General features: G+C 39.6%; 1 protein-coding gene across 3 annotated transcripts in view; it reads right to left on the reverse strand.

The window, feature by feature from the left end:
- LOC140467469 (lamina-associated polypeptide 2, isoforms beta/delta/epsilon/gamma-like) overlaps positions 1 to 17,457 on the reverse strand; it is a 63,270-nt gene that overhangs the window by 4,517 nt on the left and 41,296 nt on the right. For all 3 annotated transcript variants that reach the window (XM_072563870.1, XM_072563871.1, XM_072563869.1), the window contains exons 3-6: positions 14,309 to 14,434; positions 11,891 to 11,926; positions 9,631 to 9,707; positions 34 to 101 (exon numbers count right to left, since the gene is read on the reverse strand). In XM_072563870.1, the coding sequence (XP_072419971.1) occupies positions 34 to 101; positions 9,631 to 9,707; positions 11,891 to 11,926; positions 14,309 to 14,434 (307 nt within the window). The remainder of the gene's footprint in view (positions 1 to 33; positions 102 to 9,630; positions 9,708 to 11,890; positions 11,927 to 14,308; positions 14,435 to 17,457) is intronic.

The following is a 17,457-nucleotide window of genomic DNA, read 5'->3' on the forward strand; positions in this document are numbered from 1 at the left end:
GGTCTTAATATAAAACTAAGATATGTATCTTACTTGATTCCTGAAGGAGAATTCATTTCATCTGGAAAGATCTGAGGTAACACATCCCCCATATCCTTTGGCTGCAATTAAAGAATAGACCAGTTTTAAATACTGCTTGAATAATTATTTTGCATCAGCTGCATATAACAAGCTGAATATCAACCACAAAAATGCATTCAGTTTTATATTTCCAGTTGTATTCTGATGTCTGCAAAAATAAATAGTGCAGTTGTCATTTTATAGGAGAAAGTGAGGACTGCAGATGCTGGAAATCAGAATTGAGTGTGGGGTGATGGAAAAGCACAGCAGGTCAGGCAGCATCTGAGGAGCAGGAGAATTGACATTTTGGGCAGAAGGTGAAGGGCTTATCTCCGAAACGCTGATTCTCCTGCTCCTCGGATACTGCCTAACCTGCTGTGCTTTTCCAGCACCACACTCTCGACAGTTGTCATTTTACACCATAAAGACAAGAATTTAAAACTTTTACTTCCAATACAGCGATACCTAACAAATACCAATATTACATCAATTATTAAATTACACCAATAACGGCAATTAATTTTGCTAAATTCTAAATTCATTGAAAATAAACCATATGACAGACAGTTCAAAATGAATAATTCTGTAATTATTCTATCCAGAAATCTGACACACAATCTAGAGACCATATACACTCCAATTTGCACCATGCAACAACTTGGAAGATCCTGTACAGGCTTTATTTTATTATGCATGACTGCTCAAAACAATTTCACAGAGAATATTGCCTAGAAGAAGCAACTTTAGTCAACAAATGTCAAGTAGTAGCAGAAGATAGCAGGCATTTACAGAAGAGCAAATCACCTCACCTATTCTTCACCAAAGTTGTTTATTTCCCCACTGTAGATGCAGATTCATTTCAAGCAACATTTCAGGTGATAGGCATTTGTTTATTAGTTCTGCCTGTTGAGGTTAGAAGGCCGATATAGACAAGCCAATTCTCCAAATGGGCTTAGCTAGGAGATTACAGCTAGAATTGGCAGGGGAATATCGAAAGGTTTAAATCAATAATGTCATAACTACAACAAGTAATTAATAGCTGCAACGGGATTTGATTCTAGTAAAAGGGGCTATTTTACATGAGACATTAGAAAGTTTTAGTTTTATAGAGCAAACCTCAGGGTTTGGCTTTTAATACAAGTATATACAGTAATAAGAACTGCTTTTCTGTAAACACTCATTCTTGCTTGGGAAGTTCCATAGTTCTGGAATGCTTCCAGTCTCTTGCTAAGTGGATACAATGTTGTGAAATTAAATATACATTACAGCAAGCTATGCAACTACAAAGAACATTAGAGCTGTTATCAGAAGAGCAGTCAAGAATCAAGGGCAGATGTTTGGCTGATCTAATAACCCTCAACTTACTTTCCTGCCCTGTTTCCATAACACTCAATTCCCTTACTGACTAAGAATGCCTCTCTCAGCTTTGAATAGATTTATTGACCAAGTCTCCATAACCCTCAGTGGTTACAAAAAAAAAACCCTCCAGATTCACTACCCTCAGAAATAAATTTCTCCTCAACTCTGTAATAACTGGACAATTTCTTACTTGGAGATTATACCCTCAGGTTCTAGGCTCTCCCACAAGGAGAACCAACCTCTGCATGTCAACCTCATCAAGCTGCCAAAGAATCTTGCATGTTTCACAAAGGTCACCTGTCATTCTTCTGAACATCAATGAGTACAGCTGAACTTACTTAATCTCTCCTCTTAAGAAAATCCCTCCATACCCAGAATCAATCTAGTGCAGCTTCTCTTGTTTATCTGCAATACTCTTATATCTTCAAGGTTTGTGCGAAGATTTGTAGCTCGGGTGCTCGTTGTTGTGGTTCTGTTTGCCGAACTGGGAATTTGTGTTGCAGACGTTTCGTCCCCTGTCTAGGCTAACGATCCGCATCCATGAACACCAACTAGCCACGAAACGACATGACCAGTTATCCTTAGTAGCCACACAAGCAGATGACAAGCAACATGAGTTTGACTGGGACAACACTACTATTATAGGACAAGCCAAACAGAGAACAGCCAGGGAATTCCTAGAGGCAAGGCACTCATCCACTGATTCAAATCAACAAGCACATCGACCTGGACCCAATATACCGGCCACTGCAGTGGACAGCTGGAACTGACAACCGGAAGCGGCAGATTCAAACCACTACAAATGCCGGAGGAAAGATCACAGAACCGCTTCATAGGAGGCTCCCAAGCACTGAGGATGTCCCCTCGACAGGGGACGAAACGTCTGCAACACAAATTCCCAGCTCGGCGAACAGAACCACAACAACTCTTATGTCTTTCCTTAGATAAGGGGACAAAAATTGTTCACGGTGTTTCAGTTGTTAAGAGTGTTCTTGAATGAATGGATAGGAATGGAATCTTACTATTCACAGATGAAGTAGGCCTAAAAGCATCTGTGTCACTTCTCTGGAAGTTATCAACTTCCCTGATCTTTATCTGTAGCCTCGTTGGTTTCTCTTTTACAAGTATATATCCAATTTCCTTTCAAATTATTATTGAATCTGTTTTCACTGCCCTATTAGGCAATGCATTCCAAACATGACAACTTGCTCCTCTAAGTAAAAACAAATCTCATTTCCTCAGGGATTCTTTTGCCAATATTCTTACATCTGCTTCCCATGTTACTGACCCTTCTGCCAGTGGCAATTGTTTTTAACTAATTTAGTCTACTTCTGAACAATGGTATTAAATCCCCTCCCCCTTTAACCTTCTCTGCTCTTAGTTGTACAGGGAAGGAGTCAAGAAGAAGGGTGTGTGTACAACTACGGACGAACTTAACAAGAGAAAATTTAAAACTGAAGCACTGGAGGAAGCAATAAGACATGCCAGCAAGAATATGGCTCAACTGGATATAATTTTGGATAGGTTACAAGATAAATTCAGGTAAGGTAGAATTTATGGAGATGAGACAATAACACAAGTAAATCTGGAGATGATAAAAGGAATAAATTAAGACTAGAAATCAAACTGGGGAACTACTGTTACAGCAGCTTGTGCTTTTACTCTACTATGATATTATTCAAATGTGAGTTATTTTCCAATGCTAAGAATATATAATAAAAAGTACACTGCATGATGCATCCAAAGGGAAAACAATACAGCTACTATAAAGAAAAATAGTAACTTTATTTAGCAATTAGCTTCACATAAGATTAATTTCACATAAACAAATTAAACTAAACTAAGTGTTAAACACATTGCCCAAAGATGATGACTAGGGAGGAATTAATACTCCAGTGCTGATTATTGATTCAAACTATTTATGGTCTCTCTCAACTTATTTCCTCAGAAGATACTGAATAGTATTGCATTTCCTCTGCTTACCAATGATTGCAAGACTACAACACGTACCTGAACCCAATAGTCATTCCCATTCAAATATTAAAAACCTACATTTACAAACAAACATAAATCATTCAAAAACACAAAGCTGCAGTGAGACAGTGGTTCATGTGTTGGCTAACTGTTGTATATCAAGTATGAGATAAATCGCTGGACTAAATCATGCTTCAACGTAATCTGAATTAGAACATGAGATAAGACAGCTCATAAACACTGCATAGACTTATGTTAAAATTGCCTTCTGTACTTGCAAGGAACCTAGTCCACACAAAAATAAGAACATTCTTAGTTTGTTTCAAGTCATGCAACATTGCATTATACTATTAAAAATAGAAATCGGCTCTGGCAGCAAGGAATAGACAACTGACAGCTGTTAAGAAAGTCAGAGATCTACAGTACAAAAAAAAAGGCCCTTTGGTCTATTGCATCTGTGTAAGTCAAAAACCACCTAAATATTCTAATTTCATTTTCTAGCACTTGGTCCCATACCAGTGTATGTTTAATTAAGACACTAAGAAAGACAGATAAGTAAAATGGCCTTGTTCTTGTTAGTTCTAACAGGCCCTATGCAAAGTAAACTTGGGAAAACTATTAAATATCAACTATGCATGTAACAACTAGGATTTGAGTTTATTGTTGCACTTCTTGCTTTTGTTTTGTAATGCAAGAAAAGATAAGTGCTTTTGTTAGCAGACTTATTATAGAGTTGATTAATAGGACATAGATTTAGCTCGCAGCAGCTGACAGAAATTCCAATTTTTCAAAATCTTTCTCAATCACTGATTCATAAAGTTCTGTAGATTCTACTGTAACATACACATTGCAGAAGTCATTATGCATTTAATACAGATGAAATATAATTAGGGCAGAATATCATTCTGGTCATTAAACTGGAAGGAATTAGGACATCATGTTGAGATTGTACAGAATGTTGATGAGGCCTCTTCTGGAGTACTGTGTGCAGTTCTAGTGGCCCTGCTGTAGGAAAGATATTTTTCAGAAAAGATTTACCAGGATGTTGCCAGGACTGGAGTGTTTGAGTTATAAAAATTATCAGGATAGCTGGGACTTTTTTCATTGGAGCATAAGAGGTTGACGAATGACCATATAGAGATTTATAAAGGTCATGAGGGGCATTGATAAGGTGAATAGCAAAGGTCTTTTCCCTTGGTTAGGGGAGTGCAAAACTGGGGGGCATATATTTAAGGTGAGACGAGAAAGTTCTGAGGAGGACATGAGGGGTAACTTTTTTTTAAACAGAATGTGGTTTATGTGTGGAATGAACTGCCAGAGGAACTGGTATATGCAGGTACAGTTACAATATTTAAGACATTTGGTTAAGTAAATAAATAGAAAAGGTTTGGAGAGATGTGAACCAAACGCAGGTAAGTGAGACCAGTTTAGTTTGGGCACATGATCGAGGTGGACTAGCTGGACCGAAGGCTCTGTATCCACGCTGTTAGACTACGAGTAGACTCAGATGAACTCATTAATTGGTGAATATTATATTTAAACTGTGCAGTGCCCAAAACCTATACTATATATTAGTTGTATCATAAGACTGTTTACAATTGCAATGATGTATAAAATTGCCAAGAATTTGCAGCATAGAAAGAGGTCAGTTGGTCCAACTAGTCTATACTCGCATTGTTTCAAACAAGTACCCTCTTTTTATCTATTCCCTAAAGCATAACCTTCTATTACCAGATGTTATCATTAATCTAGCCTTTCCTCAAATACGCGTGTACTATTCACCGTTGAGGTAACAACTTCCAATTTCTAACCATCTTTGAATGAAGAAGTTTCTCTTGAATCCTCATTAGATTTAACAGAGAATTGGAATTCAATCTACTTTTTATGTTTTTCCCTAATCAACAATGTGATAATTTTAAAAAATATTGTTAGATCACTTAGAGAAAAATCCTGAGTGTGTTCAACCTCTCTAATGTCTTTTAGGGAAGATCTTGGCCATCCTTACCTGATTTGGCCTAATGAGGCACCAGATTCATAGCATTGTGGTTGACTCTTAAGTGCCCTCTAAACTAGCCTAGCAAGCCATTCAGTATCAAAACTGCAACAAAGTCTACAGAAAGAACCAAAAGTAGACAACTCAGCATTGGAAATAACCTCAAACAAAGCCTTGTTGATGTTGGAAAGGCCCACCAAAAGTTGGGTTTTTGGAAGAAACACAGATGTTAGCAAGGGCATAGAATTCCCTCTGGGTCGGGGACTTTAGTGCTCATCAGGAGTTGCTCAGTAGCACCATCACTGGTTAAGCTGCCCGAGGTTTAATGAGCATAGTTGCAGCAAGTGGGGAAAATGTATCTGTCCATGACAGTATTTGTAGGCGTGACCACTACACATTCCTGTGGAGGAAAAATTCCACCTTTACTTTTAGGATGCCGATCATGCAGTCATAAATGGGACCGATTTCTACAAATCAAACACTAGGCATCCAAGAAATACAGTAGGGCATCAAAATTATATTAACCCACAACCTGTAACCTCATGGATTGACGTATTCCTCAATCGTCCATCAAGTCAAGATAGAGTCTCGTTTAATGAAGAGTGCAGGAGGAAAAGCCAGAAACTACACTAGGCTTTCTTAAAAATGAGGTGTCAACCTGGTGAAGCTACGACACAGGACTATTGCATACCAAAAAGCAAAAACTGACTTAAATAGATAGGGTTAAATGATTCTACAACCAAAGCATCAAATTTCACCTCTGCTGTTTCGCCACATCCATTCATTAAAAGCAGGGGATAATTAAACAATTAACAGGAAGAGTCTAATCAGTTTTGTCTTTTGCAAAAATGTAAGTGTTTACACATATATTCAGCCAGAAGCACCAAATGTATGATCCATTCGCCGCCTGAAGTCCTCAACATCAATCGAACAATTTGATTCACTCCACGTGACATCAAGAAGTAGCTGAAAGCACTGCATACTGCAAAGCAATCGGCACTGACAATATTTTGGCATCAATACCGAAGACAAGTGTTCCAGAGGCAAGTTGTTCCAGTACAGCTACAACACTGGCTCTGCCGAACAATGTATAAAATTGCCCAGTTATGTCGAGTCCATACAAAGCTGGACAAGTCCAATTTGGTCAACTGACTATCTAATTGGTCCACTCTAGATATCTCAGCAAAGTGTTGGAAGTGGTCATCAAAAGTACTATCAAGCAGCACTTAAAAAATTACTTGTTCTTTGACACTCAGTTTGGGTTCTGCTCAACTCTGAAGCTCATATAGCCTTGATACAAATGGACAAGGAAAAGAGATGAACATTTCAAAGATGAGGCGAGAGGGCCTGCTCTTGACATCAAGGCTGCATTTGACACAGTATGTCATGAAAGTGCCCTAACAAAATTGGAATCAATGAGAATGAGGGGGAAAAAAAGCTCTGTAGGTTAGAGTCAAACCTAGCACAAAGGAAGATAATTGTGGTTTTTGGAGATTAATCATCATAACCTCATCTCAGGATATAACAGGAATTCCTCAGGTTAAATATTTTGAAACCTAACTGAACAAGCCGTTATAAACAAATGGTACTTGACCTCAATCCTTTTGGGTCAGAAGTAGGGATACTATTACTACTGCACTTACTAGACCCCCAAACTCCTCAGGTTAGATAATTTTAATCAACCTGTTCAAAGACATTATTTCATACCTGTAGTGCAGGTGGGACTTGAATGTGGACCTTTTGGTTCAGGGGTAGGAACATTAGCACCAGATCACAAAAGCCCAAGTTCCTCAGGCTTTTTACCCCAAAGTTACTCAGTTCACCCTCCTCGGACAAAACATCTTCAGCTGCTTAAATAAACAAACTTCCCGTCAGAAGTGGGAATGTTTGCTGACAATTGTGCAATGTTCAGCACCATTTCAAATTCCTCCGATGCTGAAACACTTTGTATTCAAATGCAGCAAGACATGGACAACAACTAAGATTGGACTCATCAATTTAAAGTATCATTTGCACCGCAGTGCCAAGCATTGACCAGTACCAACAAAATCAAATCTAACATCTCATAACATTCAATGGCATGACTTTAGCCAAATCCCTCACTATCAACATCCTCGAAATTACCACTATGCACAAACGGAACTGGCCATATAAATACTATGGCTACAAGAGCAGGTCAGACACTAGGAATTCTGCAGCAAATAACACCTCCTGCTTCTCCAAAACCTGTTCATTGAATAGAAGGAACATATTGGGAGGGTGATGGAATTTTTCTGACATGTCTGGCACCACATCCAATCACTTTCAACATTCATTTCCTTCAGCACTGTCGCTCAATGGTAGCAGTGTGTATCATCTGGATGATGCACCATGGAACTTATCAAGCTTTCATTGCCAGTACCTTCCAAACACACAATCTCTACCACCTAGAAGGAAAAGGACAGCAAATGCTGGGAACACCACAACTTGCAAGCTCCTGTCCAAACCTTGACTTGTTTTTTACTATAACAATATAGCTCCAAAAGTGGGAATGATTGAAGGAACATTAAAAAGATAAGCCTTAAGACTTTGTGCCTGAATGCATGGAACATTCAAAATAAAAGTGCATGAATTAATGTAAAAGGTAATGTAAACAAATATGCCATAGTTGGGATTATGAAGACATGGCTGGAGGGTGACTGGGGAAAAAAAACTGAACATTCAGAGGTCACTGTTTAGGAAGGATAGATAAAAAGGAAAAGGTGGTGGAGTTGTTTACTGGTTAAAGAGAACAGAAACACAATATTGAAGAAAGAAGTTAGCTCAGACAATGTAGAATCTATCTGGGCAGAATAGAGAAATACCAACAGGCAAAACAATTAGTGAGATTAGTATATAGACCACCAAACTACTAAACTATAGTGGTGATGTTGACAATGATATTGAACAGGGAATCTGAGATGCATATTGTAAAGGGACATCTATAATTATGGGTGATTTCAATCTGCATATAGACACTGAATTAAATTAGCCTCAATACCGTGGAAGTGAAATTCCTACAGTGTTTTTTTTCTGGACCAATATGCGGAGAACAGGCCATCTTGGAGAGAAAGGAATAATTGTTAAAGTGGTTAACGATGAGTGACTGAAATATGATAGAGCTCTTCATCAAGATGGAGAGTAATCTAATTGAATGTGAAACTAAGGTCCCAAATCTTAATACAGGAAACTACAATGGTAGACAGTGCAAGTTAGCCATGATGGAATGAGAAATTTTCCTGAAAGCAATGACAGGATAGGCAGTGGCAAACATTCAAAGAGTGAATGGATGAGCTACAAAATATCATTTACTCCAGTGTGGTGTGGGATAGCAAAGAGAACAGTGGCCAAACCAAGCCTTGTGAGGGAAGTTAGAGACAATACTGTATGCAAAAAAGGGGCATACAAATTGGCAAGAGAAAAAAAAAGGTCCTGTAAATTGGGAAGTTCAGAAGTCAGCAAAGGAATAAGGTTTGATATGAATTCAAAATTACTTCATTGTTTCTCAATTTCCTTCCTGAAGAAATGAAATCCATTGTTTCTATCTTTAAAATATCTTCAAAAACTTGCATCATTACTTTTATTGATTTATGTACTTGTGTCCCTGAAGTCCATGGTCTCATTTAGGATATACTTTGCAAGTAATTCATGGCATTCTATTATTTCTGAAGTAAAATTTTGCACATCACTATACTGAATTTGTTCATTACTCAATTATTCTGCAAGTCTATTGATGTTATATCTTGTTGTAGTTTTTATTATTTGTAATTCAATTTTATATCTTCAATATTTTGGGATTGTACTTTTGATTCCAGTCCAAATTATTTACACAAAGTGCAAACATTAGCAGTTCAAATGGAACACCAAGTATCACCTTTTGCCACCATGAAGCCAATTCTGATTGCTACTGTTTTTCTGTTCTGTACCAAGCTATCAGCTACTTGTTATTTGACTCCAAATTCTCTGACCAAAGTATAATGAAGCAGTATGTGATGCCTTATAATCAAAGATGAAGTGTACCAAAATAGTTCATGGAAATTATACAAATATTCAGTCATCTGGGTTTTGTAGTCAAAAGTATTTCCTCACTTGCACTTCTATGGTAGGAATGGTCCTTTTCAGAATTGTACTCAGATGAAAATGATTGGGCAAGTAGAAGAATCTATTAATGACCTGATCAGATGAGCAGTTATAGTTCTGAACCACAATTATATGGTCATCATTACCTGGGTTAGCTCTGATTTGCTTGTACTACTGGCAGCTGTTGCAGTGATACTCGTGCTTTGTCTTTGATATGAAGAACCTGAAGAGAAAAACATTGATAACATGGTTATCACAGTTTTGGAGTACATCCAAAACATAACTGTGCATCAATCTATAATGCCATTAGTAATACCATTCTATGTGACAATTTTATGACTCAGGATCAATAATTGTGTTATTCATCCCAAGTCCATTCTGCATTGTTACTGTCTTCCAAATCACAACACAATGATCAACAAATAAGTTTGCTTTTTAAAGTCATGGTTCCATTAATGATGCCATGAAATATCAGAGTCTAAAATTTTGATGAACTCTTTTAGTGAAAGCTCCCATAACAGAAGCTGCAGGACCAGTTGATTCATAGGATGCTTAAAACCATTCAAACAAAAGGCTGGGAACAGTTAAAAAATTATTGTAAGTAATATTGATTATTGTGATTTTATAATTCCAAAATTCTAACAAGGTGAACATGATCATTAGTATATATCATATTTAGGGCTCTAAATTTACATACGTTGCACAGAATTCATCCAGGAATAAAAGAAAGCAACATTTCATATGTGGAAACAGCATACTGTATATGAAAAACACAAAAGAAATAAAGTGTATTAGTGTAAAGGTATGGGTTAACACAGGCACTAGAATGTCTGTGGGTTGTTAATGCAGACAGTATATCTCCCAGACTCTATGAGTAGTAGTCACCTGTGGAAAAAGGGAAAAACACAAACACACTTCCTGACTGCTGAGATAATGGATCAATGTCTACATTTGTGGGTAAAAAAATTTAAATGTTATTGATCTTCAAAAAAATTCTCACTAAGACTATATATTGTATAAATAGAAAATCTGTTATTCCAGTTAATGCTCATTATTTTAATTTGTTTCATCTGTCCATATTTCTTCTTTGAATTTGCATGGAAATTCAATTGAGTTGTGAGTTATAGTATCTTAAAAATAATTCAGGGAAGAAAGGCAACTATTTTAGCTCTTTATGGTTGAGATGGTACTGCTTCCTTGTCAGAGTGATCACTCCTTTACAATATCCCTGCATTTGCCCCTACCGTTGTTGTGTTTGGATCTTTTCTATCTTAATATCCTACTGCACTCTCAGCAACCATATCCCACCTGCATAGTTCAAAGGTGAATGGAATCATCCAAAGGCACGGTGGCACAGTGGTTAGCACTGCTGCCTCACAGCGCCAGAGACCTGGGTTCAATTCCGGCCTCAGGCGACTGACTGTGTAGAGTTTGCACATTCTCCCAGTGTCTGTGTGGGTTTCCTCCCATAGTCCAAAAATGAGCAGGTTAGGTGAATTGGCCATGCTAAATTGCCCGTAGTGTTAGGTGTAGGGGAATGGGTCTGGGTGGGTGCGCTTCGGCAGGTTGGTGTGGACTTGTTGGGCCGAAGGGCCTGTTTCCACACTAAGTAATATAATCTAAGCATAAAGAAGGGCACAGTATCCTCCTAATTAATGGATGCCGGTGAGTGTATATTTATATGGAGGTTTCCTACGTTAACCGATGTGAGGAGTTAGACAGAAGAGAAACTGACCAAAATGCTATTTCTGATACCTTTCCACATACTTCTGGACATTTATTAACTGACGCTAAATGAGGGAAATATTGGGCTTAAACTCTTAACAATCACAATCATGGATGGATGACGTCTTTTGTACATGTACAGTGTATTGGGAGTGCTCAAGAGCCTGTATTTTAGCAAGGGGTTCAATAATTTTCATCATTGTTAAATACAACTAGACAGAATCAAAAAACAGCCTTAAACTCACCCAGGAATTTTTTTTTCCTTTTTCCAAAAAGTTGGAAATTTAACCAAAAATCTCAAGGAAAACGTAGCCAAATTACTAATGATAAATATAATAATTAGTTTATAGGCAGCTGCACCAATGTGTTACAAAACACACTACTTTTTGCCTGACAGCAAATAACTTCACCTCTGGAATAACACAAGCTTTTCCATATTACTTCGAGAAACAGTTTGAATAGAGAATCCCACACATCCTTTATTCTGAAATATCTAAGTCCAAATTCTTAGCATCACAGCGCTGCAAATAAACAGCAGACTCAACTTCCTAATTGTACAGACATATTGCAATTTAGGTTATGAAGTAAATAAATCTACTTTGGGGCTACTATAAATCTTGCTACTTTTCTCAAGCAAATAAGGACACCCAATCTGCGATATGAAATGTGGTTTCAACTCACCAATTCTGCTGTGTGTGGAGCCCTCAGCAGGGAAGTCTGCAAAAACAGAATAATACATTTATAAAACATTCATTTGAAAAATAAACCACTTTAGAATAGATGGGTCAGAACATATAGTTGTATGAAATTGGATCCATTTAATGAATGATTGAAGCATAAGCACTGGAAATCAAACCCATTTGACAAAACAGGCAGGCCCTACTGACTATTCCACAAATCCTATTCTATTTAAATCCGGGCCGTAACTTAAATTTTGAACACATGAATTGGAAGACAAATCTAGAATAATTTAGAGGTGTAGTTTAAAATATTATAAAAGTAAACAAAAAAAACTCTCAAATCTCCAGCTTTGTACACTTGCCAGATTTTCTACATACTACATGCTACGTTTGCAAAATGATTTGGCTCGGCTATTGATCCTCATTCCATTCTGGTACTAATTGCTCCGAATAGCTGAAATTTCAGGTTGTACAGAGATTAAGTGGAAAAGCATTTTCCTTCACGTATGGATCATAAACAATATAGACCAATGCAGCCACTCAAAAGATTGCAATGTTTCAAACTGTAATAAGCTTGTAAGTGCTCAATTCTACTCAAAGAAAATCCATATAACAAATACTTGGTCTCAAGTGGTACACAATAGCATATTAAGACAATTGTGAGAAATAAAGGATGCCTTTTGTAGGTTGCAAATCAAAGTGGGCAACTTTACTTAACAGTTTAAAAAATAACTTTTTGTATCACAAAACCAGTTACTAGACTGCAGTTAAAACCAAATTGGTACGTGGGGTGTGTGTGGAGGAAGAGAAGAGAGTATATAGACTTGCAGAACAGGGAAATTGTTTGCAATTTAAGTTCAACACAGATGAATTTAACCAGTGTGGTGTAACAAAAGATTCAGTACAGTCATTTCTGCTACAATGCATGGTTCTTCAGCACAAATTGGCTATTACACGATTGGAGAATTTAGACCATTTGTAGAATGTGAACTTTCCTTACTTGCATTGACTATAATGTAACTCTAATCTCTGATTGAATGGTGCTGCTGTTACACAATTTTCTTCTACTGCAGGAGTGCACATGAAAAGAACGATCATGTTCTATCAGAACAGACTATACATTTTGCATAAATTACCTAATTTTCCATTCCCTGCCTCTAGAAATAAATCTTACAGTATGGTTTGTTTCTCTTTTTTAAATTCATGCATGGGATGAAGGTCAGCATTCGTTGGCCATTCCTAAATTGCCCAGAGAGCAATTAAGAGTCAACCAGATTGCGACGGGTCAGGAGTCATACATAAACCAGACCAGTTAGGATGGCAATTTCCTTCTCTAAAAAGGACATTAGTGAAGCAGGTGGGTTTTTCTAACAATCAACAGTGGATTAATGGATATCACTAGACACTTAATTCCAGATGTTTATTGAATTCAAATTCCACTATCTGTGGGATTTGAAACCAGGTCACCAGAACATTATCTGAGTTTTTGGATTAACAGTCAAGCAATAATACCAAAGTTACTTTTATTTGTATGATAACAGGGTGTTCATATCTCTCCATATAGCCACAAATGAAAAGAACAAATGCTTGGTTAAAGAAAGGCATATATGAATTGTTGAAGCTACTTGTTTCCAAAGTAGGATGCTCATTGCTGTGACTGAAATAATTTAACTTAATTCTTTCAACTAATCTTTGCGAGGGGTGTCTTTACTGCTTAAAAGTTACTTGAGTCTGCAGGGCATGGGTTCAAGTTCTAGTCCAGAATCTAAACTGGCAATTTATTAGTATCCTGAAAAAAAATATTTAGCATAATAGCAACCAATTGTTCAGCCATTTTCTTTTAAACACGGAGTACACTTTGCTCTAAAAGAAAAATAATTAAAATAACTTTTATTTAATACCAAGTAAAATACAAATTCTCTTTCAGGATCACTTTACAAGTGAAGAGAAGAATTGTTATTATATAGACTGGCTAATTGCATGATGCAACAAATGCAATTTGACACATAATGAGACTCGGCTTGAGTAGAGAAACCAAATTCCTAGCAAAGGAGGCTGGAGACCAAAGCTGTCAGCAAGAATTATTAAAGAAGTCCAAAATATACAGAAGCAGTAAGTCACATTACAAAGGTTTACCCATTTTTAGTTTACATGTTATTTGACCTACAATTTTTTTAAAAACTTACATATATTAACTCGGCTTTGAAAACATAGAAGATATTGAAAGGAATCAAACAGAATTTGCTAGAAATACACAGCAGCCCAACAAGCATGTGTTGAGAGAAAGAGGACTAATATTTTAGGTCTATCATAAGTGGAAAATACTAATTCAGCTTCTATCATCACAAATGTCACTAGACTTGCGGAGTATTTCTAGCAATTAGGGAATTTTCCTTCATTTTAAAAATAATGACTTTACCATCTTCCTCTTCAGTATCTGAGTATTGGTCAACATCTCCAGTTCCATTTTGTTTTAGTGGAGGCACAGAAGGAGCCTGCCCCATCAACTTCAGCAGTTTCTTCTCATAAATTGTCCTAGTAGTGGCTACAAGTGAGAAGAGAAGGCAGCAAGGTCAACAAAAAGCAACACAGATGATTATTAGATTAGATTAGATTAGATTAGATTACTTACAGTTAATTGGAAAATCTGTGGAATATTAGGAATGATGGTGGCAGGTAAGAGCAATTTTAAGAAAAATGAACCTACCCATTTGGGGCCAATCAATTGTGGAAGGAAGAAAAATGAAAAGTCAAGACGAAAAGTATACAGTGCACCAAAAGAAAAAAAGGCAGTTTAAGTTTTTTTTTAAAATGACATTTCCACTTCTGCAAATTGTAACAACTGCAAAACAAGGAAGTAAATTTCAAATGTCACCTGACACTTAACAAGACAGATTAAGAACTTAAATAAGGATGAAACTAAAGCTATGAAGTTACTCGCTAAATTACACCATTAAAAAAAAATCAGGAAGATTTCTACAGAAAGACCAACAACAAAAACTGTCATTTATACACTTGACATCATAAAACATCCTAATATGCTACACATAGATCCAAAACCTGGCAGAAATTGATGTCAAATGAAAGGAAAACATATGAGCAAGTAAACAATATCTGATAAGAGAGAGATTATGGATGCTGGAAAGTTGAAACAAAAGCAGAAAGTGATCAGCAGATCTAATAGCATCTGTTCAGAAAAACAGTGGTAAGATTTCAAGTCCAGTGACCTTTCTTCAGAAGGGATAGCATCTATGAAAATGTGGCACTTATCTTGATGTTAGGGGGACACACTGAACAATCTGGAGGGAGGGAGGGGAAGAGAGGGCGGGGAACGAGAGGGGGGGGGCGGGGAACGAGAGGGGGGGCACGAGAAGACGAGAGGGGACGAGAGGATGAGAGGGTACGAGAGGACGAGAACGAGAACAAGAGAGCACGAGAACGAGAAAACGAGAAAAGAGAGGAATAAAGAGAGCGAGCGAGAACGAGCGCGAACGAGAGGGGGAATGAGAGAGCACGCGAGAACGAGAGTGCGCGACAACGAGAGAGAACGAGAGCGTGCGCAAGAAAGCGTGCGAGAAAGTGAGAGAACAAGAGAACGAGCGCGCGCGAGAACGAGAGAGCGCGAGAACGAGGGAGCGAGAGCGAGCGAGAGCGGGAGCGAGAGCGGGAGAGAGAGCGGGAGCGAGAGCGGGAGCGAGAGCGGGAGCGAGAGCGGGAGCGAGAGCGGGAGCGAGAGCGGGAGCGAGAGCTAGAGCGCGAGAGCGAGAACACGAGAGCGAGAACACGAGAGCGAGAACACGAGAGCGAGAACACGAGAGCGAGAACACGAGAGCGCGAGAGCGAGAACACGAGAGCGAGAACACGAGAGCGAGAACACGAGAGCGCGAGAGCGCGAGAGCGAGAACACGAGAGCGCGAGAGCGAGAACACGAGAGCGCGAGAGCGAGAACACGAGAGCGCGAGAGAGAGAACACTGACGAGCGCGAGAGAGAGAACACGAGAGCGCGAGAGAGAGAACACGAGGAGCGCGAGAGAGAGAACACGAGAGCGCGAGAGAGAGAACACGAGAGCGCGAGAGAGAGAACACGAGAGCGCGAGAGAGAGAACACGAGAGTGCGAGAGAGAGAACACGAGAGCGCGAGAGAGAGAACACGAGAGCGCGAGAGAGAGAACACGAGAGTGCGAGAGAGAGAACACGAGAGCGCGAGAGAGAGAACACGAGAGCGCGAGAGAGAGAACACGAGAGCGCGAGAGAGAGAACACGAGAGCGCGAGAGAGAGAACACGAGAGCGCGAGAGAGATCACGAGAGCGCGAGAGAGAGAACACGAGAGCGCGAGAGAGAGAACACGAGAGCGCGAGAGAGAGAACACGAGAGCGCGAGAGAGAGAACACGAGAGCGCGAGAGAGAGAACACGAGAGCGCGAGAGAGAGAACACGAGAGCGCGAGAGAGAGAACACGAGAGCGCGAGAGAGAGAACACGAGAGCGCGAGAGAGAGAACACGAGAGCGCGAGAGAGAGAACACGAGAGCGCGAGAGAGAGAACACGAGAGCGCGAGAGAGAGAACACGAGAGCGTGAGAGAGAGAGAGAACACGAGAGCGCAAGAGAGAGAACACGAGAGCGCAAGAGAAAATGAGAGAGAAATGCGAGAGCACGCGAGAGAAACGCGAGAAAACGTGTGAGAACAAGAGCGCAAGACCGAGACCACGAGAACGAGACCACGAGAAAGAAAGAAAACGAGAGAGCGAGAAAGCGAGAGAACGAGAGAAAGCGAGCAAGAACGAGAGAAAACGAGAGCAACGAGAGTGTGAACGAGCGAGAGAGAACGAGCGAGGAGGAGAGCGCGTGTGAGAATAAGAGCGCGAGAACGAGAGAGAGAGCACGAGAACGAGAGCACACGCGAGAACGAGAGAGCGAACGAGAGAACACGAGCGAGAAAACGAGCGAGCGAGAAAGAAAGTGAGCGAAAGCGAGAGAACGAGCGCGCGAAATGCGGAGAACGAGCGCTCGCGAGAACGAGAGACACGCGAGAGAGAGAGAGAGACACGCGAGAGAGAGAGACACGCGAGAGAGAGAGACACGCGAGAGAGAGAGACACGCGAGAGAGAGAGAGACACGAGAGAGAGAGAGAGACACGAGAGAGAGAGAGAGAGAGAGAGACAACGAGAGAGAGAGAGAGAGAGAGAGAGAGAGAGAGACGACGAGAGAGAGAGAGAGAGAGAGAGACGACGAGAGAGAGAGAGAGACGACGAGATAGAAAGAGAGAGACACGAGAGAGAGAGACACGAGAGAGAGAGACACGAGAGAGAGAGACACGAGAGAGAGAGACACGAGAGAGAGAGACACGAGAGAGAGAGACACGAGAGAGAGAGACACGAGAGAGAGAGACACGAGAGAGAGAGACACGAGAGAGAGAGACACGAGAGAGAGAGACACGAGAGAGAGAGACACGAGAGAGAGAGACACGAGAGAGAGAGACACGAGAGAGAGAGAGACACGAGAGAGAGAGAGACACGAGAGAGAGAGAGACACGAGAGAGAGAGAGACACGAGAGAGAGAGAGACACGA

This window comes from Chiloscyllium punctatum, chromosome 45 (assembly GCF_047496795.1).
Source record: "Chiloscyllium punctatum isolate Juve2018m chromosome 45, sChiPun1.3, whole genome shotgun sequence".
NCBI lineage: Eukaryota > Metazoa > Chordata > Chondrichthyes > Orectolobiformes > Hemiscylliidae > Chiloscyllium > Chiloscyllium punctatum.